This window comes from Amblyomma maculatum, chromosome 1 (assembly GCF_055883805.1).
Source record: "Amblyomma maculatum isolate TAMU_Amacu chromosome 1, ASM5588380v1, whole genome shotgun sequence".
In the NCBI taxonomy this organism is placed as follows: Eukaryota; Metazoa; Arthropoda; class Arachnida; order Ixodida; family Ixodidae; genus Amblyomma; species Amblyomma maculatum.
In genome coordinates, this window is record NC_139344.1 from 282,442,798 (window position 1) to 282,469,711 (window position 26,914).

The 26,914-nt window shown below is 45.2% G+C and overlaps 1 protein-coding gene across 1 annotated transcript in view; it reads right to left on the minus strand.

Annotated features, from left to right (window-relative positions):
- Positions 1–16,576: 16,576 nt before the first annotated feature.
- Ublcp1 (Ubiquitin-like domain-containing C-terminal domain phosphatase 1) overlaps positions 16,577–26,914 on the minus strand; it is a 30,191-nt gene continuing 19,853 nt past the window's right edge. The window contains exon 7 of the mRNA XM_084591505.1: positions 16,577–16,760. Coding sequence (XP_084447631.1) covers positions 16,616–16,760 — 145 coding nt within the window. The 3' untranslated portion in view covers positions 16,577–16,615. The remainder of the gene's footprint in view (positions 16,761–26,914) is intronic.

The window sequence follows — 26,914 nt, forward strand, 5'->3', positions numbered from 1 at the left end:
AGCTACCAGTGCTCAGTGTTAGAGAAGTTCTGCTTTGACCATGCACAATTCAGTGTTTCAGGTGTGGTCAGTATCTAAGTTTGAACAGTTCGCCTTTCAAGTCAGCGGCGCCAGCGATGGACCGGCAGGGCGACTTTACACGCTACACCGCTGTCTTGCTAGAAAGCCTACCTAGGCGGCGTTTGACATTCAGCTGCTTTTTGTGGGCCCCGTAATTGAATGCAACGCCCTCAGAAACGCGTTAAATGTTCAAAAATGTGTTCTCTTTAACAGTTTCACTCCAGGCTGTCAAAGCAGGCGGACGCTGATAAAGCAGTTGAGCACTCCAGTCGAAACCAAACATCTGCGCGTCTTTAGAGATTTGTAAAATCGGCTTTAGTTTTTAAAATTATTGGAATAGGTCACTTTCCGATCGCTGGGACATAGACCCTCATGACAGCACTGATCACGTGAACAAGGACCACACCAGACCGAAAGCTTGTCTAATATAACTAAGCTAACTAAAGTATACCTTACAGTGTTGTGTTGATTTTTATGGTGCATAAGCGACTAATGCTGCCATGCACCAAGAAAAAGGTTTAATGTATGTATTTTGTGTGTAAATACTAAAATGTTCTTTAGGATGTAGCTTGCTTAGGAACATTTCAGGAAACCAAAAATGTAAGAAATTTGCATGCCTCTCCTAGGATCATGCTGGGATGGAAAGCGATCTGTTGCAAAATTGTACAAAATGTTTTTCCTCTTATTTTCTCGACTCTGGCGCACGTGTAAGATATGGTTTAATGTTAGTTCATCTCCACACTCCTTGCATATTGGTTTGTCCTCTTTCATAAGTATGAAGCTGTGTCAGGTGTGGGTATGTGTTATGTGAAGATGACCTAAAATGTCCTCCATGTGTTTTTGATGACTGCATGATTTCCATTCCTCGATGACAGGTTTGACAAAGTATAGTTTGTAGTTTATTTCAATGTTTCAAGAATCCTGCCATTTCACTCTCACTTTTCTTTGTACAAGCTTCTTGGTATCTTCATGCAGCATATTCACCCTCTGTAATTTAGCATTGCAGCAAGGTAACTTGGTTATTTCTTTTCATCACCTTTCAAGACAGCTGTCCCGATTTCATAAAGTGTAGGGTTTCTGATGACAGGAACTCCTTGGAAGTCATAGAAATAAATGAGATCCACAATCATGAGCTATCCATCGCTCAGTGGAATGGTGTCAGTATGCTGTTAGAACAGGTCTTGTGGTAACAACAACCATTGTCTGAGGTGGTCCTTTAATGGGCATTGAAATGCCATGTAACTGCAGGTACTGACAGAATTCTTGATCATGTTATGTGATGATGCCATCCTTGCATGCATATAGGTATACATTTCAGAATCTGCAGTGCACCACTTGACCATTTGCCACCAGTTTGTGTGAAAATGTATTTTTCATGCATGTTAACCAGTAATTAACAGATGGACCCTGTGCACAAGCCAAAACTGCCACAAGCCAAATGTCACGAGGCCACACGACATGGCAGAAGCTGTTAACTCAAGCTTACAAAGTTATACTTGAAATAAGAAAGGTTACTCCTAGGCCATGGAGGCATGTTTGTACAGTTTGGTTAATGTGAGGGTTGTCTATCACACAACAGGGCAGCCTACGACTGTATGCTAATGAGCATGTCTGAGATAACAGACATAAAAAGGAATTAGTAATTAAGTTTGTAGCAAAGGGCATGTAAATTAATGGGAATCCACAGTGGGATCTGCAAACAAGAGCCATTAACGCTGGCGCATCATACCCTTACAGGTGGAGATTAGGAGTCTTTCTAACTTTTTGTCTGCTCAAAGCTTGTCATTTTCTTCGTTCTTCCAGGTGAGGAAGATGTGAAAATGATAGCATCGAGAATGCCAGGGACCATTGTCAACAAGGATGCTGATCCCAACAGTGTAAAAAGGAATTTCAGAAAAGATGGATGACTAGTAATGCTAGCAACAGTTGAAGCTAAGTGGAAAGGCATGAAATTGAAATGCAACGTATGCAGAGATATGTTGCGAGACGACCAGTCTGTGGTGTGCTCTGTTAGTTTCATCAAGTGATTGGCCAAAGCAGATAGGACTTGTAGTTTTGTGATAAGTGCAGTGTATTAGCATAGATGCAACCTTGTCCATTAACAATTGGAGTGCAGTAAGTGCATTGTTTTGTTTTTGTAAGATGTTCATGGTTTCCATGCAAACATTGAGAAATTTCTTCCTAGAGAATGTTTGCTGAAATGTGAATATAATGTGCAATAAAACTGGTGTTTTCTTGCTATTTACTTTTCCTTGTATACATTAGTTCTGTGAAGGAAACCACAGGCTAGAAGGAAATGTAATGGCATGCATTTTGCATTTTGTTACTTGGCCCCATTGTGCTGGCTCAGTAGTTAGAGTGCTTGGCTGCTGAACCCATAGATGCATATTTGGTTCCAGCCACAGCAGGGGCATTTCAATAGAGGCAAAACAATAGGCCGTCATGTTCCGTGCGGTGTCAGTGCATGTAAAAGAACCCCAGGTGGTCGAAATTATACCAGAGCCCTCAACTATTGTGTTCCTCATAGCCGTAGTTGTTTTATATCACATCATACTCTGAGTAAGATGCTATTCATGGTCAGTTAATCATACACTAAATGACCAATTTTTTTCTGCATGGTACAGCAGCTGTTGTACAATTTTACTTTAGCCTTCATAAAGAACATCACACTGGCTCCACATGGCCTTCTGTCGACCCTTGATATGTGTCACAATCACACACTCGAGTATGTATTTGTCTAAGGGCACCTATGCGTGCATGGAGGGTCCGTTACTTTCCATTTGTCAGAACTGAAATGCATGATCCACATCATTCCTCCAGCATTGATGCAAGTTTCAAAGAACTGCAATTAGCAAATTAATCCAAGCAGGAAACCATGCCAAGAACTACTTCGGTTCCATCTTTAACAACTGTTTGAGAACTAAAGAACTAAAATTAGCCAAATGTAGCAAAACATAGATGAGAGGTTACAAAATCTAAAAAACAACACATCCTACCTGTGGCATGTAGGGTTTCACATCCTAAAGTGACATATGTAGCTATGAATAATACTGTAGTGGAGAGCTCCAGACTAATTTGACTGCCCAGGCTTTGTACTTTGCGTTGACATCTTGCAGGAAACAGATGCATTTGCATTTCACCTGCACCAAAGTGTGACTGCCATCACTGGCATCAAACATCATGACCTTGGGGCAAGTAGCTGAACGTGCCGCTGAGATGTCGCAGCGTGTACGTACATGCTATACACGTCAACCTTTCCAGTATTGAAGCTGTCACATGCATGGCAGATATTCATGTTCAGCTTTAGACTGACAAGTTTAAAAGTGTACCATTTGTGTTTGTCTAGCATGAAAAACAAAGGAAACTAAGGAAAAACGAAAAAAAAAATGAAAGCACTAGTCAAATTAACACATAAAGCATATTCATTCCTTTATTAATGATAAAGTGGCCTTCAACAATAGTACAAAGCCTGAACATTTAGGAAGGTGCTGTGCCAGGCAGCTATTTTACAGAAACCTGAACCATTTCACCTGTAGCAATGAGCATTTCGGCGGTGTGGTCTGGGCACTTATTTTTCGGTCCACTCCAACATGCGAAAACTGCATCATGTGCATTCCCATTTTCTGAGTTTTGAGCTCTGTTGTGCAGTCTGATAACAAATTGTCGATGACGTATTTTCGTCTGACTGTTGCACAGCGCGTGGTAAATAAATTACCTGCACCTAATAAACACTGACATGCAGGTGGAACATCGCCGATCATAAACGGACACACTGATGTCCATTCGGACTCTCGTGGGACGTAATCCGTACATTATAGCATCTCACGGTAAGCACAAACCACACCTCCAGTTGTACAACACACACGAATGACGCGATGTTTGGGCTAAAGACACGCCGGCGGTACCCAGCTTTTTCAGCGCCGCTTGTATGTGTATGTAGAACTTGCAGCACCAAACCTCAATGCGAGCAGAAAGCGTGACGCATCTCATCGCAGATGGAATTGAGGAAACTTTGAAGAATCAAAACTACATAACGACCGTCGTAGACGTTAATTCACATGATAACGTTGGACCAAATGAGCGGGCGTGCGGGCCGCGGGCTGGCCGTCAACACCACGATTACATGCGCTTGCGCCACCCTGCCGCGGTCCAACTCACGTAAACCTATCATCATGCCATCACGTAGTCTATCACCCATTCTAGGCACTATTCTTGCCACTGTACTGTTCTTTGTAATTTCAGATTTCACGCATGCAGTATGTAGTACATATTTCTTGCACCTCGCACACCTCGTACCACCAACTTCGATTTGGCTACATATGGCTACCAAGTTGTTGCTACAACCACATCTGGGGAAGGAGCATGTAATACTAAACCGACTTCAGGAGTATGCAGAGGAAAGGGAGGTATTTTGCGAAACAATGCTAGGTTTCAGGAGCAAGCTGTCCACGCAGGATGTAATGATTCAACTCAAAGCAGACATAATTGACGCGCCGAATAAAGGGGGCACAAAAACTGTACTTGGCCTTGATCTACAAAAAGACTTTAATAATGTCAAACACAAAGCCATATTAAATAATATGGAGGAAATTGCCCCTGGCAAGAGGATTTACGATTACGTTAGGGATTTTCTAACCGAAAGAACAGCAGAAGCCTTGGAGACATCAGGTCTGAAACAATTAAGCTAGGAGGCAAGGGCACCCCGCAGGGCTCAGTTCTTTCCCCTTTCTTCTTCAACCTAGCGTTAAAGAACCTCCCACCATTACTGAAAACTGTGAAAGGGGTGAAACATACGCTATATGCCGAACCTGCAATGGAGTTTGCTGAGACATGTGGCGCCACCTGGCGGCCGACGGGAGCTAATACTGAGGCGGCGCAGAAGCTGACGCCGTATATATTGCGGCTGCTGTGTTCCTTCTGCGTTCGCGTTTTGTTATCCCAGTGAGTGTGATTTACTCATTTAGTGACTTCAGTGATCTCGCGCGATGCTGCGACTACTACGGATGTGAACAAGAATAAAAATAAGCGCAAGGGCGGCGAGAAAGACTACCACAATCACGAAGGAGACCTAAGCGTACCGCATGCTGGGAGAACCTGGGGAGAATGATGAGAGAAGGAGATATTGGCTGCGAGAGAGTAATGTAACTGAAATTCGTTTTGTTATGGGGCCATTGGCGTACAGGCGCCAAGAAGCTAAAATAAGACGATTGCCCGTGAGCGGAGGAAACGGTATAAACTTCTGACTCGGGGAGTCGCACGCTGGTTGGGGCACACTACTCAGTACGCGCTGTAAAATTTGGCATGTACTGGTATATGCTGTGCAAGATCGAGTGGCATACGTCCAGAAAATCAACAAAGCCGTGCAGCCGCAGCATCGTATTCCAGCCGCATTTCAACGGAGGCGAAATAAAAAAAAAATGTTCGTGGATCTGTGAACCGGATTTCTAATGCGGTGTCTATTCGGAACCACAAATCCAAAATATCTTCAAAAATTCAAATTACAGATTTCAATAAGCATATTTATCTGTAAATTAGTTCTTAAGGGGCTGAAAAAGTCGAAGTGGCGGAGTGTAGAGGCCCGTGATACTGTGTACGCTGAGAATGGAACTTCGTTCTATTGTTCCGCGCCAAATATTTCTTTCACCGACTGCTCAAGTTACTCAAGAGTCTCTTGTCTCAGACGATAGAATATTTCATCATTAGTAACAACAGTAAAAAATTCTAACTCTTAACGAGCTCCGTTACGAAAGCTTTGCCGTTGAGTGCCAGCATTTCCCGCCGGCTTTCCCCAAGCTTGAGGTACGGAGATACAAAATGCATGCCAGTTATTGTTGTTGTTAAGGGCTTTATTTTTCCAACGGTGTAGGAGGCCCCCTACTCCCCGCCCCCGGCACGCACAGTTTTCGTTGATGACGCACGCTACAACCGCACAGTGCTTGCAATCGCCACGCCATCCGTAGCGGGTACCGCACCATGCCTCCTGTAACTTCCGCGGCACTGTCGAAAGGTGCACCACGAACAAAAGTGTTCGTCATGGTATTAAACTTTAAAGCAAAACCGCGAGGAAATTATTATGCTGCTGTAATCAAACAGCAAGAACAAAAAAAAAAGAAGAAACGGCGATCAATCTCTTGTCAGGTTCTCTCTGCACTTTCAATGTTTGGGTATGAGGTGTGAACGCAATAGGTGAATGAAAAGCTACGTGTACAGCATTTTTCATTCATTTAATTATTTCTTAATTCATCATCACATATCCGACTGATGCCCTGAGAGAATAAATTTCGTTAAAAAAAATTCCGTCTACTCACGCGACATTCAAAGCTGTGCGCGCGGGTGTTCCGTCGCGAGCGGCGCGCACTTCGCGGTGACGTCGACACCGTTCACGTTTTAAACATGAGCATTCTCGAACAGGCGGTGTCCTTTCGTCAGTATTGGTTTTCGGAAGTAGCTCTGAAGACATTCGATTGCCTTAAAACCGCAGAAAATGAGAGCCGATATGCTTCTAGCCGTACAACGCGAACGCAACCCGACCGCGCCAGCCTACTCAGATTACTCGGCGCCGCCGTTGGCGGCGCAGAACGCTGCGCTCCACTAGCGCCGCCTGGCCACTGCAGGTTGCCTATGGACATGCGCAGGCAACGATGGGGAAATAGAAGAAAATCTTCAACAAGCAATCGACATTGTTGAAGAATATGCGGAATGGGCAGGGCTGAAATTCTCACCAAGCAAATCGGAACTTCTGGTAATCCGAGGAACAAAAAAACGCAATATCAACGCTGAAGACATTTTGGTGGAATTAAATGGCACACCGATAACCAGAGTGGACAAAATCAGGGTCTTTAATTAGGACTGATAATACAAGAAAATGGAAAGAACACAGAAATAATAAATCGACTTAAGTCAACAATTAACATGACAACCAGGTTGATAAGGCGAATAGACAACAAAAGACGCGGGGTCAAAGAGAAAGATTTGTGCCGAATTGTTCAGGCTTTTGTGATAAGCAGATTAGTGTACACCATCCCCTACCTCAAGCTATAGGGGTGGCAGAAAAGAACAAAATTGAAACGATCATAAGGCAGGCATATAAAGCAGCACTGGGGCTACCCCACTGCACCCCTACGGAAAGACTTCTTAAACTGGGGGTCTACAATAACACCATGGAACTATGCGAGGCACATATAAAAACACAGCTAAAAAGCCACCACATCCACGGGATGGAAAATCCTGGGTAAATTAGGAATACAAGATAGAATCCCGGAAAGAAATGCACAAGTAAAACTGCCGACTGAAGTCAGGAACGCACTTACTATTAAACCGCTACCAAAAAACATGCACCCTGCTTTTCATGAAGGCAGGAGAAAAGCAAGAGCAAAGGCCCTTGAGGCCAAGTTAGAAGGCTCTAAATACACTGTTTATGTAGACGCGGCGGAACACAAAGGAGGCAACTCTTTTGCTATCGTGGGCGTGAACGACTCTAGTAAAACATTAATGGCAGGTTCAATAAAAACAAACTACTCAGGGACAGCGGAGGAGGCAGCTATCGCCATGGCGATGGTCAGCACCAAAGAGATTACCATAATTAGCGACTCCAAATCTGCTATAAACTATTTTGCGAGGGGCATGATCTCCAAAGAGACAGAGCGAATTTTAAGATATAAAGACTGGAACCAAAAAGAGGTGGAATTAATATGGGTGCCGGCACACTCGGGGAACAAAGGAAACGAGTTGGCTCTAGTATAGCTCGAGGTTATGTCAGCCGAGCAGTGAGCCAGGTTGATTACCCCACTTTCTCGAGAGATGCACTAATCTCATTTCATGACTACACTAATCACTTTAAACTAGAAAGGCGGATATATCCTCCACCAGACAAGAAACTAGACAAAAGGCAAGAAGTAATCTGGCGTCGACTCCAGACGCGTGCCTTCTTCAGCCCTTCTAAATTAGCGCACATGTATCCAGCACAATACAATCCAAATTGTAAACACTGCGGCGAAATAGCAGGATATGATCACATATTATGGAGCTGCAAAACAGCGCCGCCACCAGCGGACCTACTACCAGTCCCTTCTTTTGAGCGGTGGGAGTATAGTGAACTAGAAATAGGTGGGAGGCTATACTGGCCAGCTCAGACCCGTTAACGCAAGTTCGGGCTACTGAGTGGACTCAAAAGGTCGCCGAGAGTAACGGTCTTGAGGCCATCTAAGTGTAGCGCCCACAAATCGCTCATTGCTGACAATAAATGTTTTCCAATCTAATGGGGATCTCCGTCCGGCTTTCCCGACGGATCCCAAGGCCCATATCGGAGAAAAATGCGTTGGGTCCGTCGGACGAACCCCACCGATCGGGTCCGTCCGCAGTACCCCTCCCGAATCCGTCTGGCTTTCCCGACGACGTAAACACCTGATCGGGTCCGTCCGCCGTACCCCTGAAAAATATTTCCCGGATCCGTCCGACGTATCCCGAGGAAAAACGCACCGGGTTTGTCGGACGTACTTTTAAGACCATTCATCGGGTCCATCCGACGTACCTTTAAGGCCCCAATATAGTCCGACGTAACGCACGCGCGCGCGCACGTCGGCCTCCGCGACGTTACGTCGGCGAAAAACCGAGGTCTATAGTCCAACGTCACGGCGTGATGGACGTAGCGAGCGCGAGCCGACGCGGCCCAACGTCGCCGACGCGCAAATAGAATCTCGCCTATTTCTCGCCGACCGCGTCAGCCGCGTCGGCCATGCATCCCAGCATTCCTCACGCGCAGTGAAGATGGCGGCTTGCATGTAGACAGCGACCGCGCGCGCATTTCAGACACTGTTGTGGAAAAGCTGCTAGAAGGCATTCGAGAGCAGCCCTGCGTCTATGATACCAAGCGGATTGACTACAGAGTAGTTCAGAGGAAAGAAATATGCCTGGGATGCAAACTGTCAGTAGTGCGGCCGGGCACAGCTGTGACTTCTTCGCTGCGGTGCGTGTGCCATACACGTTTTAATGCGTTGCTCTAGGAGGTTTAACGATGGTGTTGTTTCACTTATCTACAGCACAATCAGTGGAAGAATACCAAAATCTGCGGAAGCGGCTTCGCATAGAGTTGTGACCTGCACACGCCGGAATCGAAGGCCGTACTCGACTTGGCCACACGGCACGTCAGCGGCTCAACAACCAGGGAATTCGCGAAATTTATGGAATTCTACAGGAAGTGCGGCCGGCCGAGAAAGTGATCCTCATTACTGTGTAATCTATAACTCTTCTGTAATCGTACAGATACTTAAATTATGATTAGTTTTCAGTAAAACACGCACGTACACAATCATCGTTCCGTCTGTAGCAGTCGTCGACGCGGGCTCAGACCGTTGCTGGGCTGGACGTCTCCACGGCTGGCTGTACATGCTTTGTGTTATTTGAACATTCGCAGTAAACACATCGCATCATTGCCTTGATCACAACAGTAATTAGTGCCTCGATAGGCAGCCAGTTCGTCCCTGTAGGTGACCTGTCGTCTGCTCGAAAATGCACACCGAAAACGTACCAGCCCTCGAGGGCGTCTTGTGCACATGCGCGACGCGGCACCGGTCACGCTAGCCGCGCCAGACTGTAGAAGCGGCAGTTTTTTGACGCACCCGTCGTAGCCGACGTGCCGTGGCCGACGTCGCCGACTGAGCCAGTCGCGTCGAAAACTTCGGACTATATTGGGGCCTTTAGCCACAGCCTAAACTTGAACCCCATCGACCGGGTCCGTCCGACGTATGACAGATGCTGAGCGCTTTCGCATAGCGCCAGCGGAAGCGCCACCTTTCGCCTGCTACCTTGAACATAGTAGAGCAAACAAGTTTGACTGCGGGGATGAAATTACTTATTTAGCAAGCGTGAAGACGAGCATTCCACGCAGCGAACTCTTATGCACTAACTTAAAGCGTATATTTGTTTTCCCCGCGCACAGTAGTTTTTTTTTTTTTTTTTTTTTTTTTTTTTTTAACGCTTCAGCACATCACAACATGCATGCAATGCTCTATCTTTCGTTTATTGTCATTTGAAAATACTACAGTACTGGAGACGCTGCCTGAGGCAACTCACCATGCATGACATATTGCCCGAAACGGCAGTATATCTTAATTCTAGTTCACTTCAGTGTCGACGCGTTCATTTAGAACAATTTGAGACCTTCTGGCCTTCGCATGATTCCTCCTTTCTTTGGGAGGGTACTGCTCCATGAAGAAGCCAGCATCTTTTCCATCCTTGCAGCAATACCATCAGCTTCACAAGTGATACGCGCAAATTAAAATGCGCGCGCAGTTCCTTCTGCCGCTCACCGAACGCTTAGCACCAACTTTATGGACGAAATCTCGCTCGCTGAAATGTCTGCTGCGCACATCATTAGAATGATCACTCGCTGATTTGGCCATTCAAATTTTGATGCTGGAAGGTTCTGTGAGCTTATGTTTTGGGTAACAATGGGAGCTTGCGCCGGGTTCCCTCGCTTACGTCCGGGTACAAAGCAGTAACGGACTGTAGCAACAGCTTAAACTTAATCAGCAACCTCAGTCACGATGCAAGATCAAAAAATGGAAGGCTGGCTCTCTATAGCAACCCAAACTACAGAAATAAACACGAATATTAGCTTTTAAAACGCACAAATTCAATCGAGGGTCTGCTTCAGCAGCAGTAGAGGAGTCACGTGATCCCATCTTGCTCCCCTAGCTCGACGCTAGCGCCGTTCGCTCCAGTAGTGGCGCCCGCGCCCAGAGTTGCGCAATGTTTCGATTCCAGTTTTTACATCCCCTACGACTCGCCGCGGTGGCTCAGTGCTAGGGCTCGACTGCTGAACCTGAAGACGCGGGATCGAATCCCGGCCTCCTTTCGATGGAGACAGAGAGGCGCCCGTGCACTGTGTGATGTCAGTGCATATTAAAGCCCTAGATGGTCGAAATTTCCGGAGCCCTCCACTACGGCGTCTCTCGCTTGACTTACTTTCAGATGTAAAACCTACAAACCAAAACAAACATGCTTCACAAAGTCCCGCGCTTCGTTATTGGCGCTATAACGCAGATGCTGCAGGTAAGGTCGCTAAAAAGCAGAAAAAAAAAAATGTCCGTGTTTTCTTTGAAACATCAGAGGAGTCATTTCATGTGAAACCATAGCAAGTCCAGTTGAATTCTTTGAATTCTTCGGCCAAAAAATAGTGGAGCTCTTGAAATCGTCCTTCACTAGACACCAAATTGGCTTTACATCAAGAAATTGCAGCAGATGCCAGCAGAAGCTACACCAAAAAACAGACAATGGAGAGCACATGCCAGGAAGCCACGTGCACCATCTTATGCCCGAACAATTAGTCAAATCATAAGGCACTTTGCCCTAATAAGCCTTTTTGGCACAGAATTGAAGACTGGCTGGTAATCGATTACACAAAAAATATTTGAGTTACACAAAACGTTGCTTTTTGAAGAACGTAACTGATTACAAAATTACTCAAATGTAATTACTATACCTGCCAGGTTCACAGAAAAGGCATTAGGGAGATCTCATCAAACCGGGGAGGGGGAGGGGGGAATGAAGGAGTTACTAGGCATTTATATTGAATGAGTTGTTTTTATTTGGTTCAAAAGAGCGGGAATTGGGTGGTTTTTGTTTGAAAACCACTGACATGCCACATCACTGCTTACTGTTGAGGAATCTTTGATGTGGCAGATGCTGCCCTTTACAGAAATTCCTTTGAGTACTGCCGAGAGTAACAGTGTTCGCCCCTGTGACATTTAGCCAAAAGAATGTGACCGAGAGTTGTGTCGGACATGGATGATCTGAACTGGGTGCGATTTTTTTTTTACAATACTGAACTGCCTCTCACATTAAGCATTGCTGTGTGGTATACAGAGGATTCCAAGCATTACTGCTGAGATACGGCTAAATTTCTTTTGCCCAACTGCGCCTTTCAGCTGGGAGATGCGCTCCACTGCCTGTCAGCACGTTCCTCTTGCAGCACATCTTGGGGAATGTCAAACGCCTGAAGTTTGACAAATTCCATTTCCAGAGAATTCAAAGCTTGGTCTTTCGACTCTTGCTGCTTTAGTGGCAGTAAGACCGGAAACCGCTCCACAAAAAAAAAGCACATTCTGAAAGGACATAGTGTCAATGGATTTCAGATCTGCGACTCTAGAATTACTGCATTGTCAGCCAAAAGGAGTTTGAGGCAAATATAATCGCAGGCAGCAATCATGTACTTTCGAACAGCTTCATAAAATTATTCTTGCTCACTTGGCTTGAGTTTCTGAACAATGCATTTGGCTTCCAGTCCCACTACAATGTCTTCATCATCCTTCTGTCCATCTTTGTCATGGTAATCAACTGTAAGTAGGTCCTTGTGTTCTTTTAGAAGGTGTGGCTGCACAAACCTTGGAAGGAGGTCTTCAAGAAGCCCAAAAAGTAAAGATTGCAATGCGTGTATTTGAGGAGCTTGAGACTGCAGCTGACAGTTCAATGCCTCAAAGACAGAAATGTGTTATTCAAAAAAAGACAGCACGCTTTGTTGAGGTCCGAGCTCAAAAACTGAAACAGCCTCTTTTCACGTGTTATGCATGGTGGCCTACTCTGATCCACCATATCGGTGGACTTAGCCTTTTGCACTGCCACTGGTGCAACACCTGGTCCCTTTTTTATCTTCAATTTGTATGGCATGTGTTCCAGTTCTGTACTTTGCGCCGACACCACTGGAATCTTTGGAATTTGGTAGTATGACAGAAATTGCGCACTTGTGGCTTCTTTTTTCACCTCATGAAGGAAAAAACTCAACAGAGGTTCCCATTAACCTTTAACCTTTTTAACTCATTAACCTTTCCAGGCATTTCCCAAGCGACAGCCATCGGGTTGGCGCGTGCTTCAGAATTTTTCGGTACTCAACGTTATGCATTTCTTGGAAATGCTTAAGGGCAGCTTTTCTTTTTGCACTTTTTTCCAAATAAAAAAAAATCTCTACAAGGACTTTGTCTATCTTCGCTAGGAGACAACACGCCGCTTTTCCTGCTGCAATGTTGATTAAATGGCACAGACAGCCAATTATAATAACGTTTTCATGGGCTTCAGTCAGTGCTGCCGCTACGCCATTTTTATTTCCCAGCATGACGTTGGCGTTGTCAGAGCCAAAAGCTGTGCAATTAGACAATGGTATGTCCAAGGAATTCAGAGTCTCTATCAGCAATCTGGTGATATTGCGCCCAGTTGACTGGCCCTCTAGGGTGCTCAGCGCGAGAAGTTTGCTATCGATCACGCTCAATTCTTCAACAAAGTATGTAACCACGATCGGGTAAAGCTGCGCTTGGCTGTCGTTACTGCCATCCACGGCAGCTGAAAACACACTCTTTTTCAGGGCACTAAACATGCTCTCTTGTGCGTGACGCGCCATTTCACCAACAATAGCTGTCGTCTTGGTTCTAGAACATGTATAGCGCTTCGCAACGTCCGACTTTGGGAACATTTTGCGCAACAGAGGTCCCACGTGCTCAGAGGCGCTCAGCGGGACGTTATGCTCCAACAAGAAATCGGTAAACAAGCACTCCGCATGGATGCCATCGCTGTCGTCTTGTGCACCGAAGAAATCTTGGAGATGCTGTTGCTTGTCTTGGCACTGAAGGTTGCTTGAGTGCTTCTTCGACAAAATGTGCGTAGCCAAGTCTGTTCTGCCGCCGTGCGAGATGCTGATGTCACAATTGCAAAGTGTGCAAAACGCATGATGCTCGCCTTTCCGAGATGGCACAATACATCCAAACTCAGCAGTATACTGCCTTAGGAAGACCTGAAGATATTTCTTGCGCTCTTTGCTTAGCGCCATGGTCGAAGACTACGTTAACGCGGCACTAAACAGCACACAACGCACGCCTCTGGAAACTGCACTAGACCATGCAACTGAGCTGCCGAAGGTAACAAAGAACACAAGTAAGTACAGAAGTTGCCTAAGCAAAAACCGGTGTTAGTGTAGAAACATTACAGGCAAAAATTAAGCCACTGAAACTTAAGACAAAACCAGACTTTAGTGCCATGCCTGAACCGCCCCAAGCGGTGGCGGCGCTACAGTCTCAAACAGCAAAGTGAAAGTAGTTCTGGCGGTTTTAACTACTGCGCTTGGCCGACTATGCTTTTTAGACCTTACACTGATCATGATGTCAATCGCTATCAAGCAGTAGATAGCCTTGGAGCTATGTGGAAAGACTAGAAAAAGGATTTGGCCAAACTGGGTGCGTTTCCGGGAGATTTCTGTTTTGGTCATACAATCGTACAAAAGCATCGAGATTCGGGAGTCTCCCGGATAGTTCGGGAGACCTGGCAGGTATGAATTACAAACAAGTCTGGTAGACACATATCCTTAGGCCAAGGTCACACCATCTTTTGGGGGAAGGCGCAGTACCTGTCTTCACTCAAGCTCATTTGGACCCAACAAGGCAAAATCCGAAATTGTGAAGATACTGCAGCATACCTCAGTTCGCATGAGTTAACAGGGTGCTGGTGAAGCACGAGACAATGAAAAATGACACAAAAACAAAAGGTTAAGCCTTTTTAAGTAAGAGCAAGCTAAACATTGAGCATTTGCCATGCAATGACTTGAAGCTGGCAGCACCAGGCACCACCAAAAAAGTCAGTTGGGCATGGTAATTGCAGTTTGAACTGTCTGGTTTGCTCTAGAGAGTAAAAGAACTCTAATCAGAATATCTGCCATAGAATCACCGAAGACTTTAGTGTATGCGTCCAGTTATAGTGTAGCACTTTCCATAAGTGATTTGGTTTGTGGGGTTTAACGCTCCAAAGCAACTCGGGCTATGAAAGGCGACGTAGTGGAATTGGAGGGCTCCGGAAATTTTGACCACCTGGGGTTAACATGCAATGAGATCGCACAGCATATGGGCACCTAGCTTTTTGCCTCCAGTGAAAAGTGGCCACCATGACCGGAATTCAATTTTCATAAGTGTTTAGGTGCTATGTGTCCCCAGATGTGAGGCAATAAGTGAATTGATGACTTTGCATACAGTTAATTTGTGCTATTTTGTATGCAGATGCTACAGTTTGGCAATACTGAATTTAAAGAACAAATCAAAGAACACCATGAAGCAATCAGATGTTAGAAAATGCAATGATAGACTACTTGACACTTACAGTTGATTTTGGGCTCAGCTGTAACACCGGAAACTTAAAAGAACAAGTTCATTAATTATTCAAACGAAGAGGAAGTGCGAAGCAGCAGGCTGCACATATTTATTGCCCTATATCAGGTGCTCTCTCTCGAGAATAAAAACACTTCATTTTTATTTCAAAATTAGCAATATCCAATAGCCATCTCATCAGCAAACGTTTGTGTGTCTCTCGCGGTCTCCAGATCACTGAAGGTAACTGCCCAAGTTAAAAATATTTTATGTGCTCTATGTGCTATCGACAAATTTTTTCAGTCATAGTCATTTGAAGAACACTCACACAATTTGTTACATGACAAGGGTAATATAATGTGCATCCCAAATAAAATGGCAGACATTGCATGCAGCACTTGCTTATCAATGACTAGACATAGAAAGCAGTCTGCCTGCCATATTATGAGCTCGTATTTTTCCATTTAGTAGAAAACTAGCATGGCATTACTGCAGAGGAAACGTTGGCCACAGAATACGCTGCCAGGCAAGCACGGAAGTGTGCACAGGCTGGAGTGCGCATCATCCATTGGGAACACTGCGAAGGCATTTGGAGGGGCAGTCGTAGGAAGCAGGCAGTGCCAGCGACTTGTTCTGGTCGCAGGAAATACGATGTGCATGCACATAAGTATGGGGCTTAATAGAGGGCTTTTGAAAACTTTAGAGCTGCTGACCCTATCAGTTAGGAAGATAAAGGAATAGCAGAGCTCCAGTATGCATGTGCACAATGCTATGCCGAAAGGGTGCACTAGGTGCGATTAGAATCTCCCTATCCGCTGACCCTATTCAAGGCTGACTAAGGGTCAAATGAGCTGCCAGAGTCCCTGTAGTAAAAGACTCCAAACTAATGCTGGGTGAGAAATTGCTATTTCTTTTTGTGCAGCCGGGTAGAGTCATTTTGCACAAAGTGCTTAATTTTTCACGCCTTTACCCATTTCTTTCAATAATTCAAACAAAGCAATGGTTGCGATCACAAATGAAACTTTATTTGCATATACATTCGTGTTCCACTGCCCACACCTTCCAGGCAAAACAAGTAGTCCAGATCACTTTCAAATGATTTGCCGTGTCAGATGCCTTTTTACAACTCAGCACTGCACATCGGTCACATACACACACATTCAGACACACACACACATTCTGCAGCCTCAACAAGTAATCACAGCATTACTCCACATAACTGCATTAGGTGGAGTGATAAATAATGGAACTTCATTGTTGAGGCTTGCCACAGACTCACTAAGTGCTTTAAGGCAGCAAATGAAGTTAAAAATCTAAATTTTCACATTAGGGCACTGCACACAAGAACATGGTTCAGCCATGTACCCATGAGTAGATGCTTCTTGGCAAAAATGAGATAAAGATACTGGTCAGTGACCCTTCATTCGACACCTGTTTTACATTTTTGGCTCATCATTTCCCTCATCAGGTGGGGGAGCTTCAGATGGCAGCACTTCAGGCGCTGCCAAGTGAGGCAGAGTTGGTTCAGCCGGCTCTCCTTCTGACTTCTTTTCAGGTGAGCGCAGCTCCTTTGGCATGAAGCTGGAATTAAGGGATGAGACAAGATCAGTAATGCTACCGTCAAAATTCAGTTAGGAGCAATTTTCGACCTAGAGCATAAAACATTGCTTTAGAAGCATTCAGGAACATGATGTTTTCAGTTTCCAAATCTCTTAGGTTAGCAAATGCTGAAAAACTTGGAATGTAACGCAAAGAGTGCCAAACCACTAAGTCTGTCATTATTTCCCATAGAATAGCACATCATAGGTCTTCAATTGTAAGCTTTACAGTGTATAATTATAAAGAAGACACCTTTGGAAAATATGTCATACAACTTTTACCTGAGGAGTATTTATTTTGCACATTCTAACGAGCACTATAGCTTAAATGTATTAATGTAAGATTTTACATCTTTGCAAAGTTTAGGCTTTTTTCATTCTCCTGCAAAATAAAACTTCCCTGATTTTTAATTTTCAGCAACTTCTGTCAGTCCCATTTTATGCCCCTTGTGCTTTCCTCATGCAGAAGCAATCAATCAGGCTCAGTCCCCTCTGTATCCTCCTTGTGACCTAGGCCAGTCTTGGTCAGGCCCTTGTGCTGGTTGTACAGTGCAGTCCACTTATAACGATATTGAAAAAACCTGAAAATCCGATCGTTATAACCGATTATCGTTATATCTGGACCGGCGTAAAAAAAATTAAAAAAAAAAAAGCACACCCGCGTATTTAGTCATGCATGTAGGCTTGCCTACTTACGATGAGTAAACTGGGTTGCACAATGCTAATCATCGTAAAGAACACTAAACACTTTATTACAGTATACATCAATAGCCATAAAATAACTTAAGCATACTTAAAGAAGTCGGAAATTTGCGCTCGCTTGAGCAGCACCTGAAGCTTGAAAATCCCTGTGTGCATCGCTTCCAGTAGCGCGTATGGTGGCGGCAGTACTTTTTGCGTCCACGAAACAGATTAGCGATTGGATGAACTGAAGGACATCCCCAGCCTTGATGATCATTAAAATTGTAGAGTGCGAATGTTCATATTTTCTCACGAGGCTCCCAACCTTGACACCCTGCCAATATCCAGATGAATCTGCCGTTTCATCTCGACAGCTATCGTGCCATCTGTCAATGTGGTCGTCGCCATCATCCACGGACGCAGAATCGACAATGGCGATGACGACACGGCTGCAGCACCACCCTTCGCTGCTTTTGCGTGGCTGATAGTGCTCATTTTCTTCAGTTTTCACCGCATATGTAGAGTTTTCACGTCATTGTCTTAATATTTTACCTTTTATTGAATATTCAATCAAATTTTCGTGACAAACACCTACCGAGCAGTGATAAAGCTATCGTTGTATCCGATGTACTGCCGATAATCGATCATTATATCTGGCTTATTTTTACACAAGGACAATGGGAAAAATAATAAATCACAAGAATTTGATCGTTATAAGCGATAAAGCACTATATCTGGTATCATTATAAGTGGACTGCACTGTGGGAGTTCTGCCTGGAGTGCACACAGAGCCTGTGCTATCCCTCCCCAACCTTCAATATTTAAAGAAATGGAGAAGTGAAGGTTCACCATGTTGCACAACTCAAACAAATGGCAAAGTACAAACATAGCGCAATGCAGTTGCATCCATTTGGACAGGTGTATCGTGCCGCCTTACAACCATTTTGGCTGTTGGCCACGCTGCCTAAGGCATTGATTGTCACCCAGTAAGTGGCAGTCACAAGAGTGACTGGCGCTTACTAGGTCAAAACATCTGACTGCACATTGTGGAACACTGTCTACATGTCACCCCTATACTCAGCTGTATACAGTCGACGACTGATTTTTCAGACATACTTGATTATTCGGACTTTTTTCTGGCCCCAGGACATACCTTATAAAGTCAATGTATTACGCGGCTCAAAATTTCACACTCTAGGGAGGGCTATTCAATTTGTCAGAGATTCCAAGCGTCAGCCGGGCCAACTGCCACACATTTTAAGCGGTGTCACCGCCATCTTGTTTGTTTACTTTTTCCTTCGATAGCCTCGAAACCGATGCCGGCCTTGCGTGCCGCTCCTCAGCTGAACTGACGCTGGATCGAGGCTACGTATATTATTTGCCTAGCAGCTTCCGCTTCCGGAACAATGTCACTGCTTGCTGCCGGAGTACTTATTTTAAATTTTAGCTTGATCGCTTCGACTGCCTGTTCCTCTGTGTGTTTGCTGTGTTTCACGTGCATTGCCGAGCATAGCCAGTAAGCTTAGCCGTGGTCGTGCTGATGCGAGAACTACGTTCTGTCGCTACTGTCGCTCGCATTTAACTGAATTGGCTTCAGTTCTTCAAGAAGCTGTTTTCGGTTTTTATAACGACTATTTTTTTTTGCGTGCAACGCGGCAGCGAGAAGGCACTCGACAGAGTCGGTGTTGTGGTCCAGTGGTTGGTAGTGGTGGTGTGCCTCGACAGTGGGAAAACCTATTCTGTCGATTTGCTTGGAGCACTTAATATGCTCGCCGATGCATGGAAGTCGGTGGCACCCACAACGCTACAAAATTGCTTCCGCCACGCAAGACTTGTGCTGATCGATGAATCGGCTGCCTTGGACGAGGAGAGCGTCGTCGAGCAGCTGTCAGGCAGCTCATTGACGACCTTCGCACTGCAGGTGTCGAAATTTCATTGACCATCTCATTTTCAGAGTTCACAGACGTGAACCACGAGTTGGAACTCTGCGCTGGGCTCACAGATGCAGAAATTATTCACCAAGTGCTTGTGGAGTCCGAGAGCGACGACAACGACTCATCTGCAGCAGTGCAGCCGACGCAAGCCGAGCTGATGCAAGCGGTCACAACCCTTTCATCGGCTTACGGCTACACTAAGACTCTCGCCATAATTCAGGCGGACCTGTTAGCATGGAAGCGGAGCGGGGTACAGAAAAGCCTTCATGACTTTTTCCGGCCTCAAAGTCAATAGTAGGCAATAAATTGAGCTTTTTTGGTGCACATGTTTTTTCGGGCTGCCCGATTTTTCTGACATTTTCGCGGTCCGTTGAGAGCCCGAAAAATCAGTCGTTGACTGTATTTGCAACATTCACAGCCTATAGACAAATGTCAGCCCATGACGTCAGTGGAGATGCGGCTGCGCTGGCGACAGCAGTGACTTTCGTGGTATAGGCAAAAACATGAGCTGTCTGCATTAGATGCGCGCGCTTGCTGTATTTTCGAGCACAATTCCTGGTATTCCAGCAAGTTTTGGTGCGGTTGGTTACGCCACGAGGCACAAAAACTAAAATGGCACCTGTTGTCACGTTTCTTGAGATCAGATAAAGATGAGAGCGAAGGGCAGCGGCATTGAGCGCGACAAGTAGACCATCCGGCGACAGATTGCATTCGCGGCTAACGTGCGTTGTGCTTCTGCATTGAAACTTGGTCAGTCAGTTTGCAACTCAATTTTCGTGTTTGCTCTTCGCCCCCACGACGAAGAGTGCAATAATAAACGCCTGCAGCTCGTGCACGTTTTGTTGTATATACTGTCAAGTAATTTTCAACAGTTATGAAAGGCGTGCTTCACCGTCCGACATCATAGCCGTAAATAATATTCCATTATTAGAAAAAGAAGAGCACTTGCCAGTTTAAAATTTCTTTTCTCTTTACCACCAACAGTTTAATTCCACCGCCAAGGACTACCTGTGCCCGCGCTTAACCCGGCATACTAGGAATGTTCATGCCCACAGCCTTATGCAATACTTAGCCCACATAAACCTCTTCAAACATTCTTTCTTTGTTTGCACTATCATCCAGCGCAATAGCTTGCCAGATCACGTCTTGCTCGCACCATCTTAACGACTTTAAAGAGCGCTTGTTCCCTTTTATCAGTTTTATCTTGTTTGGCTTCGTTTTTTTTCCTTGTCTTTTGGAATGTATTGAAGTCGACAGTCTTATGTTTCATACTCTGTATCTCGTGAAAGTGTTTTCATTGGACAGTGTTGTTCATACAGCAATCCCTGTTCCTACTGTCTGCCTTCATGTTCATCGTGCATTGTCATAGTTGTGTTTTTAGATTTTTCATTTTATTTTTCTTTCGTTCGAAGTTTGTTCGAATGGAATTTATCTTGGCTGTTGTAATCTTGCCCACTCTGCTTGGCCCTCGTGTTGCAGTATTTTGTAAAAAAATAAAAGAAGTTTTGACGTGATATATTCCGTGTCATTGTCATCATCATCAGCCTGACTATACCCACTGCAGGGCGAAGGCCTCCCATATTTCTCCAATTAACCTGGTTCTGTGCTAGCTGCATCCACTTGCCCCTGCAAACTTCTTAACCTCATCTGTCCACCTAACTTTTTGCTGCCCCCTGCTACGCTTTCCTTCCCTTGGAATCCAATTTGTTACCCTAAGCGACTATCAGTTATCTTCTCTTCGCACTACGTGTCCCGCCCATGCCCATTTCTTCTTCTTGATTTCCACTAGAATGTTAGTAACTTGAGTTATTTCTCTGACCCACTCTGCACGCTTCCTATCTCTTAATGTTACCCCTACCATTTTTCATTCCATAGCCCTCTGTGTTGTCCTCAACTTAAGTAGAACCCTCTTGGTTAGCCTCCACGTTTCAGCCCTACAGGTGAGTGCAGGTAAGATGCAACTGTTGTACACTTTCTTCTTCAGCGATACCGGTAAGCTGCTAGTCATAATCTGCGAGTGCTTGCCAAATGCGCTCCATCCCAATCTTATTCTCCTTATTTCCTTTTCATGGTCTGGATCTGCGGTTACTACCTGTCCTAAGTAGACATATTCGCCTACTACTTCCAGTGCTTCGCTACCTAACGTAAACTGCTGTTCCTTCCCGAGGCTGTTGAACATTACCTTAGTCTTCTGCATATTGATTTTCAAGCCTACCTTTCTACTTTTCCTGTCTAGGCCATCAATCAATATTTGCAGTTCATCCCCCGAGTTACTTAGCAAGCAAATGTGATCAGCAAATCTCAGATTACTGAGGTATTCTCCATCTACCCTTATCCCTAACTGCTTCCATTCCAAGTCTCTGAATACTTTCTCTAAGCAAGCTGTGAATAGTACTGGGGAGATCGTGTCTCCTTGCCTAACACCTTTCTTTATGGGAATTTTGTTACTTTCTTTATGCAGAACTATGGTTGCTCTGCAGCCACTATATATATCTTCCAGCACTTTCACGTATGGCTCGTCTACCCCCTGATTTCGCAATGCCTGCATCACCGTCGAGGTTTCTACTGAGTCAAAGGCTTTTTTGTAATCAATGAATGCTATGTATAAAGGCTGGTTATATTACGAGCATTTTTCTATCACCTGGTTGATGGTATGGATATTATCGATAGTAGAGTACCGTTACCGAAAACCTGCTTGATCCTTTGCTTGATTGCAGTCTAAGGTCGTCCTGATTCTATTAGCGATTACCTTAGTAAAAACCTTATATGTAACAGACAGTAAGCTGATTGGTCTAATTTTTAAGGTCCTTAGCGTCCCCTTTCTTACGAATGAGGATAATTCTTGCATTCTTCCATGGTTCCGGTACTGTCGATGACATCAGGCACTGCGTATACAGGGTGGCCAGTTTTTCTAGCACGATATCGCCCCCGTCCTTCAACAAATCTTAGTTATCTGATACTCTTTAGCTGATTTCCCCCTTTTCATAGTTTCTAATGCTTTCTTGACCTCGTCCTTCGTCACTGGTAGAACGTCTGACTGTTTTTCCCTACCGCCAATCTCATTACGGTCCTGACTACTTTGGCTACTGTAGAGGTCTGTATAGAACTCCTCGGCTACTTTGACTATCTTGTCCATATTCGTGATGACATTGCCCGTCTTGTCCCTTAGCGCATAAATCTGGTTTCTGCCTATGCCCAATTTCTTCTTTACCGCTTTATGGCTTCCCCCGTTCCTTACAGCATGCTCAATTTTCTCCATGTTATACTTCCTTATATCAGCCACCTTGCGCTTATTGATTAGCTATGATATCTCGCCCAATTCTATCTGGTTTGTTGGATTGGAAGCTTTCATACTCTGGTGTTCCTTAATCAAATCTTTCGTGTCCTTAGACAGCTTACTGGTATCCTAACTATCCTACCACCTACTTCTACAGTGCACTCAGTAATGATATTTCTGAAATTATTGTTCATTGCTTCTAAGGTAATGTCGGCATCCTCGGTTAGACCTGAATATCTATTCTGTAGCGAGATTCTGAACTCTTCTGCCCTCCCCCTCACCGCTTATTCGTTGATGGGTTTCTTTCTTACTAATCTGTTGCGTTCCTTCTTCAAATTTAGGCTAATTCAACACCTCACCATCCTGTGGTCACTGCATCGCACTTTCCCAACTACCTCTACATCTTGCATAGTGGCGGGGGTTGAACACAGTATGAAGTCAATTTCATTTTTAGTCTCCCCGTTAGGACTTTTCCATGTCCATTTCCGGTTCTTCAGTTTGCTGAAGAAGGTATTCATGATTCTTAACTTATTACGCTCTGCAAACTCAACTAGTAACTCCCCCTGCTATTCCTAGAACCAATGCCATAGTCACCTACTGCCTGGTCTCCTGCCTGCTTTTTCCCTACCTTGACATTGAAGTCTCCCATTAGTACAGTATACTGAGTCTTTACTTTTCACATTACCGATTCTACATCTTCGTAGAAGCTTTCAACTGCCTGGTCATCATAACTACATGTGGGCGCAGAGGCCTGTACAACCTTCAGGTTATACCGCTTATTAGGTCTAATTACGATACCTGCCACCCTCTCATTAATACTATAGAATTCATCTATATTACCCACTATATACTTATTGACAAGGAAACCTACTCCTAGTTCTCGCCTCTCCGGTAAGCCTCGATAACACAGTACATGCCCATCCTTCAGTACAGTATATGCCTCATTCGGTCTCCTAGCCTCACTAAGCCCTATGACATCCCATTTCATACCCTCTAGTTCCTCTAACAGCGCAACTAGCTTCACTAACTAGGGTTCTAGCGTTAAACGTTGCCAGGGTCAGTTTCCAATGGCGGCCTGTCCAGCGGAGCCAGGAATTCTTAGCACCCACTGCTGTGTCACAGGTCTGACCGCCGCCGTGGTCATTTGTCCCGCAGCCGCTGATGACTGAGGGCCGGGGTTTTATGGAACTAATCATGAGAGGTTGCGGCCAATTACTGCACCAGGGTGGCCTACTTCTGTTCTAGTGAGGGAGTGCGTTGCCGGATATGTTCATCGGCATCAGGTCGCACCCCAAACCTGTTTATGCAATTCCATCGACACGCGGTGTTATTTTTTTTTTTGTTCCAGTGGAGAATTGCGCGGCACCGAGATTTGAGTCCCAGTCCTCTTGCATGCGAGGCGGATGTTCTACCGCTACGCTACCGCTGCACTATAGGTATAGTGGGCAAAAATGCCCACTATACCTATGATTATATAATAATGTTAAAGAACTGTTAGACCAGAAATCTGAGAAGGTTGGATGCATGACCGCACAAAGTAGGAATAGGAGCGCCTAGATCGACAAGAGTTTGTCCGAGGAAGCTGATGGCTCCTTTTGATGACAAAAGAGGTGACTTGGACGCATATCTGCGACGATTTGAGGGGATAGCTTTAGGATAAGGTTGGGAGCGCTGTGAATGGGCAACAGCGTTGAGAATGTGTTTAGTCGGGGAAGCGCTCAATGTGTTTGGTAGGATGCCTGCGTCTGATTCCATGGATTACGATAAAGTCAAGAAGGCACTTCGATTCAGGCTAACAGCAGAAGGTTTTCGCGAGAGATTCTGAACCGCGAGACCTGAGGATTCTGAAAACGCTAAGCAGTTTTCTTGTCGACTAGCCAACTATTTTGACAGGTGGCTTGAAATGTTGAACACAGAAAAGAGTTTTGAAGGCTTGTGTGACAAGCTGGTGACAGAGCAGTTCCTAGTATGCTGCAGTCCAAATCTAGCAGTATTCCTGAAGGAAAGAAATTTGTGTTAATTAGAAGAGGTTGCCGAGAATGCAGACCAGTTTCTCGAAGCTTAAGATCTCAGGAATATGAGTAAGGAGACGAAAGAAAATCAGAAGGTTTCAGAATTAAATTCAGCAAAACCAAGACCCTCTGAAAGGGCGTTTAAGGCGCCAATCAGATGTTTCTTCTGTAACAGGGTGGGACACTGTGCAGCTGACTGTAGATCTAGCAATGCGGCCCGGAGGACGCAGGTCGTGTGTCGAGGTTGCAACAGGAGAGGGCATACTGTGGAAGAATGCCAATATGGAATGCAGGACCGAACTGCATGTGTTGTTGATTTAATGAAAGAACTTGTCACACCAGCCAAAGTTCCACAGCTTAAAGAGGAGCAAACGCCACTGGACAATGAAGTGGAGAGTGGAATGCCCAAGTCGAAAACAGCAATGCTAGTGGTGGTTGGACAAATAGGGGGCAGTCATATATTGGCACTTAGAGACAGTGGAGCCGACACAGTTTTGGTTCAGAGAAGCCTAGTGAGGAATGAAGACCTAAAAAGGGAAGCGTCCGCTGTCACCCTGATGGACAGCACAGTTAGGTACCTGCCAGAAGCCAGGATTGTAGTGTCAACCCCCTATTATACCGGAGAGCTATTGGCAAAATGCATAGAGCAACCAATCTATGATCTCATCTTGGGAAACATTCCAGGTGCAAGAAGCGTCAATGACCCTGATCCCGAGTAGAGGATGATAGATGTCGGGAAGCACCAATACGAGGAAAGGCGCACGACTTCCAAGCAAGGGGATGGTGCACTCAGTTTCTCGTCGGCAGTAGAGACACGAGCGCAAGAGACAGCCAGAGCAAAGCAGCGGCCGCTCTCTACTCCCGTTGCGATTTGCCTGAAAGTAACACCGGGCGAAATGGCAATTAAGCAAAGAGAAGATTTGAACTTGCAAGCCTGCTTCGAAGAAAGTAGGGGAAATGCAGGAAAGGAGACGGAGTCGTACCTCATTTCAGTTTCAATTGGTAGATGGTCTTCTTCACAGGAAATGCATATTTAGCTCAGGAAGGCAGGTCCAACAGCTTGTGTTACCGAAAGATTTGCGAGAGACTGTTTTACGCTTAGGACACGACACCATTATGGCCGGACACCAGGTGGTTCAGAAGACGGTGTCCAGAATCACAGAGGAGTTCTTTTGGCCGGGCGTCCAAAGCGACGTTAAACGCTTTGTTAGGTCGTGCGACGTTTGCCAACGCACAATCCCAAAAGGCAGAGACAACATTGGCGCAGATTTCATGAGTAGAGCCGAACAGACTTAGTTAGATTTATGTTTTTTTGTGTGCTTGTTTCTTGGCTTGTTGATGAGCGTTTACACAATGAAATGTATTGTGCACGTTAGTATGTTTATTAAGGACACTCTACGGACAACGATAGTGTTGTGAGAATGCTCTATGAAGACAATTTTGGTGTGTTGTGTCAGTGGTGTGATAGTGCTGTGATAGTGTTAGATGAAAACAATTTTGGTGTGTTGTGTCAGTTATGTGCTTCGGGTGCGTTCAAGTTAACTGAGGTGTTATAAGTGCTGGGTCCAGACTGGCTAGAGAAGATATTCGGTTTGCTGGAAGTCGTAATGGCAGCGAAACTGTAAGCAGTTTTCATGGGAAAACTCTTGAGAGAGGGGGGCCCTGGTCATATGTAAGAGGCCAAATACAGAGGCTTTTTGAGAAAGCAAAGAAGACGACGACGGCGATAAGGATTACGTGGACCAACGAAGCATTAAGAAGATGAAGAAGAAGTAGTCGGCGACATGACAAGCGCTGATTGGAGAACAGAAGACGATGAAGACGACGATAAGGGTGACGTGTATCAATGTGAAGGTTATAAAAAAGCGCGCTATGGAGAGGCAAGGGGGGCAAGCCACAGAAGCGGAGGCTCCGGGAGTGAGCAACGCCGGCTACTGTACTGGTAGCCTCATCTTCTATGGCACTGCACCGTAGACTCCCTGCTGTTCTCGAACCGGTTCCGGGGATTGAGTAACTACTCAGTCACCTGCTACGTCCAGAGGCACCTCCAAAGCTTGTAACACCGTCCACCTGCATCGCCCAGGTGGTTCACCTAAACGCCGCCGCGAACACCAACGTTGCTTCAGAACACGCTTCAACAGCAGGTCGTCTGTTACGGCCAACAAGAACAGCGCATTGCAAGCCGAACACCACCTCGATGCTGACGCCATTGCCTGGACCCACGAAACTCGTC